The sequence below is a fragment of the Gossypium hirsutum genome, chromosome A08, assembly GCF_007990345.1.
Source record: "Gossypium hirsutum isolate 1008001.06 chromosome A08, Gossypium_hirsutum_v2.1, whole genome shotgun sequence".
Classification (NCBI taxonomy): Eukaryota; Viridiplantae; Streptophyta; class Magnoliopsida; order Malvales; family Malvaceae; genus Gossypium; species Gossypium hirsutum.
In genome coordinates, this window is record NC_053431.1 from 110,636,904 (window position 1) to 110,641,127 (window position 4,224).

The following is a 4,224-nucleotide window of genomic DNA, read 5'->3' on the forward strand; positions in this document are numbered from 1 at the left end:
ACATTTAAATTTTATATAAAAAAATATTAATAACATTTTATTAAAAAAATAATCTTTAATAAATAGAATTATAAAAATAATCCTTAATAAATAGAATTACATTTGTAAATTTTATTAAACATACAATTTAAATTTCATTAATTAATATTATTATATTACAATTTTTTAATTTAAAATTTTAAATATAATCTAAATGTCAAATATTATTATAAATATCTCAAATGCAATTATAAATATTCAACAATCTGTAATCTTTTCTCTTTTTAATATTCAAAATTTTGACAAAAGAAAGGAGGTTTTTTTACCATAAACAATCTCTTAAACAAATCCATCTGTTAGGCGGCCAGGGGTCAGGGACCATAGGTGGGCAGGGAGTAAAATAATTAAAACCAAAAAGTTACTTGACGTCACAACAGCTGGTTTTGAAGTTAAATTAATCCACGAAACAAGCACTGCCCCAACGATGAACAATGCATGCATGGCTAAAATAAGCATAAGCATTGCCCCTCCGCCAAGGAAGAGAATCCAGTAGGCTAAATGACAATGCTTGTGGTTCAAGACAATAACCATAGTCAACAAATCAATAATGAATAATGGAATTGTGGAATAATTTTTTTTTTTCTTCTGTGGTTGTTTGTACATCACCCATTATTATTTTTGCGTTCCCTGTGCTGTTGATTTTGATGAACTAATAATACAGTAACCACCTAAGTTCTATTTCACCAACAAAGAAAACTCAAAAAAAAAAAAAGTGAACTCCTTAGCAAGTCCTTCATGCGGCTTCAGCCAGTGAAATAACAGGCAACTCAAAACCAAGCACCAGCTAAATTGAAAATGCATTAAATTTACACCCAAAGTTAAAGATTGCATACCCTCATCAATTTTGAACTGATTGCATGCTTCTAAGATCGGAATCCCCGTATCTTGAAGCTGCGAATCTGTATGATCCCACAATGGCGATGAGGACACCAAGTACCAGAGAAAAGAGCTGGAAGTTGGCAATCAATTGGCCTCGAACTTCATTATCCGCAAGGCAATGTATTGCATTATCCTTGAGTCGACAACCGTCCGGCATCATGGGGCCATAGAGGGTGAAAGCAGTCTGGTAGAACCAGAGGCCTTGGAGAGTTATAGCAATTCCACTACACAAATCAACCGGGAAGCTGTTTGGGAAGAGAGCTCCAGCAAGCGTGGTCAAGATGCAGAGTCCTATTAAAAGGACAAGAACAAGATGGTAGTATCCTTCAAGGCCCTTGTGAGTGGTTGAGTGAAAGTAGAATAACAGATACTCTGCAGTGAATGCTGCGGCCGCAATAAGACAAAGGGCTCCTTGTGGTAAGGTAACAAAACTACCAACAAGAGATGAAAATGTAATTTATGAGATAAAAGTGAACATTCTGTATTCAAACAACTAATATTTCAGTTATAAAGTAATTATAATTAGAGATGAACTTTGTTGTTCCGTAATAATGCACTAGGTATGCAATCATTCCCCAAAAAGAAAAGAAAAAAAAAAGGAATTAAGACAAAGTAGTCCATGCAAAGTCTGTTTCTTATAAAACCTTTTATAATTTCCGTCCTACTATCCCTTATGGTTCTATGCATGTAATCTAATGAAATTATTACCATCATCATTACATCTTTCCCAGTTGGACAGCAGCAGTCCCCTGATAGGCTAGAATCCTATCCAGAACTAATCAATTAGAACTTGATAAAAAAAAGCTTGTCAGAAACATTTTGTTCCAATGAAAAAGTCCGGTATTGCCTAGTTCACACAACATGTTCTGTCAAAAGCATGCTATTTAAGTTCATCTTTGCTTAGTTTAATGTTCTGTCAAAAGCATGCTATTTAGCTTCATCTTTGCTCAGTTTAATGGAGGTTTAGGATTTTTTGCATCAAGTAATAAAAAGGGGGTAATGTTAGTTTCCTTGTTTTTTCCTATAAAATAAGAGGCAAAACTGTAAAGTGCGGGCAAATAAAAGATAAAAAGAACCAACTGGGAGCAACTTTAATGATTACAGGCATTGTTAAACTATTCAAAAAAGAGAGAGATCGAGAGAAAGATTTGTCCCTAAAAGCAATTTCTTTTCTTGCAGTCTTGATTAATGTCCACAGTTCATATTTGATTCTCTAAAAGGAGGTTCTCTATGATTTTCACATGATGTTGAACAAAAAGGAATCTTTGATTGTGTCGATTTTTCCATAGCAAATAAAAAATAAAGGCAAAAAAGAAAGTCCCTTTGATCCACCTCCCCACTTCTTCTTCTTCCCCTTTCATTCAGATTTTTTGCATAACAAAACATAAACCAGTATCACATGACAATGAAAGTCCATGACCAAATTAAAAAAGAAAAAAGACCATGACTAACCTCGTTTTCTCTGAAAGCAAAGCGATAGCGCCTAAGAGGAAAAACATTAGAAGCATCCCTGAATGCTCAAAATCGTTCAAGTGTGATGGATTCAAGACTCCATCCACAAAAAACTTGAGGTGGGTTGAATACAAAAGCTCAATACACAGATCAATGAAAGCACCAAAGGCTACAACATATAGCTCCAAGTGCTTCAACTTCCCATTAAAACCAGGAACTGGGCTCCATACTCTGACCTCAAAAGACTTGGGGTTTGACACAAACCGAACCACGGAACTCCATATGTGCCATACACCCACCATCAGAAACAGTGTCCCTGGCAAAGCATGACCCTTGAAAGATCCCATCTCTTTGTTGATATATCTATCAGTCTCTTTATCTTTAACTTCCCAGTTCACAAACAATCAGCCGACAACTCCACAATCTCTTCCTCCCCTTCTTCTTGTTATTATATCAAGATATATTCTTTTCTGCTTCAAAGGGTAAACAGGTTTGTTGTTCATACATTGAATATGATTAACTTTAAAAGAGATGAGTTGTAAATCTTTGAACAAGTTAATTGAACAGACTTTCTGACAGAAAAGAAAGTTTGGTCAACTTTACAAGGAACAAGCAGAATAAAAAAAATCTGAAAAATTGGTGCTGCATCAAAAGGCAAAAGTCGAAAGAAAATTTTCCATCCTTTTAGGTAATTAGGATTAGTTTGAAAGGAAAAAGTTGCCCAGTTGAAAAGTCAGAATAGAAATCATTCCAGAAGGAAAAATAATTAGAAAACAGAGAGAAAACCATAGAACTGGTGAAAAGTAAGTTTTTCTTCATGGGTAATTTTGATTAAAAGGAAAAGAAAGATACAAGAAGTAATAATAATAAAAAGAAGTTACTTACGGCTAACAAGAGATGATTGAGTTCTCCAAATCTTCTTCAAAAGAGAAAGTCAACAAAAATAATCATTCACTGAAATTAAGAAAGCCAAAAAAAAAACACAAAGGAAGATTGAGAGTGGCGATCTGAGATAGAAAGAGGCAAAAAGAAAAAAGGGAAATGGAGGGAGATCATAAGAAAAGGAATCAATCACAGCAGTTATCATGCGACGGTGTGTGTTTTTTCCATGCGTCTCATTGCATGGAACCAAAACCATGGTGGTGTTGGGATTAAAGAATGGGCTAAGAGTATGAAGTGGCATTGCATCTGTAGTCTGGCACTGGCAGGGCTACCGCTACAGTTTTAGATGTTGATATCCGTTGGATCATGGGACGTAACACGTGTGGGCCTTTTGATGGAACTAAATCTTGTCTAGGGGGACACGGTTCCCTTAATTGGCCCGCCTACTGCCAGCAGCGCCGGTCTCTGTTAGTTTCCAATCATGGGCGTTCCAAATTTTGGAATGGGGTGGACTATGAGTTAAGGCTACAGATAAAAAAGCCGTTCAAAAGGGAAATTGATATGAATGGTTGTTAAGATAACAACTTATTTGGTTTTGTTGTTTGATCTCAACTGATTTTTTATATATAAAATTTTGTTATTGTTGATGGATCCGTCTTTTTTGAAAAAAATTCGAAGTGTTTTTCGTGGGGGTTCGACTCATTCCCTCAATAACTAAAATCTTTTTCTTTTCTATTAAAAGCGGTAATATTAGGGATTTAATTCACATAATTATAAACGCTTCAACCACATCATTTTTTAATGGGTAGTCGTACGTCTATATATGGTCGAGACGCTCTCGATTGTATGAACTAGACTTTCAAGAAAAACATTCACGGTACTTTGACTCTTGACAAAGCATGGAAGATAAAACTTTTCTTAGGGACAATATTTTCTATTATTGAATGTTCACTTAGCTGCCCAGTAGATGAC

The 4,224-nt window shown here is 35.2% G+C and overlaps 1 protein-coding gene across 3 annotated transcripts; it reads right to left on the reverse strand.

Annotated features, from left to right (window-relative positions):
* Positions 1 to 599: 599 nt before the first annotated feature.
* LOC107929461 (transmembrane protein 45A) lies at positions 600 to 3,801 on the reverse strand. Of its 3 annotated transcripts, XM_041074408.1 has the most exons (4): positions 3,446 to 3,800; positions 3,256 to 3,324; positions 2,371 to 2,840; positions 600 to 1,349 (listed from the first exon to the last, which is right to left on the reverse strand). In XM_041074408.1, the coding sequence occupies exons 3-4, from the start codon at positions 2,715 to 2,717 to the stop codon at positions 878 to 880; spliced, it is 819 nt and encodes a 272-aa protein (XP_040930342.1). In that variant the 5' UTR covers positions 2,718 to 2,840; positions 3,256 to 3,324; positions 3,446 to 3,800; the 3' UTR covers positions 600 to 877. The 3 variants fall into 3 exon arrangements, with proteins under 3 accessions (XP_040930342.1, XP_016716379.1, XP_040930341.1); XM_016860890.2 differs by having other exon boundaries at positions 3,256 to 3,799; XM_041074407.1 differs by having other exon boundaries at positions 2,371 to 3,801.
* Between the last annotated feature and the right edge of the window lie 423 nt (positions 3,802 to 4,224).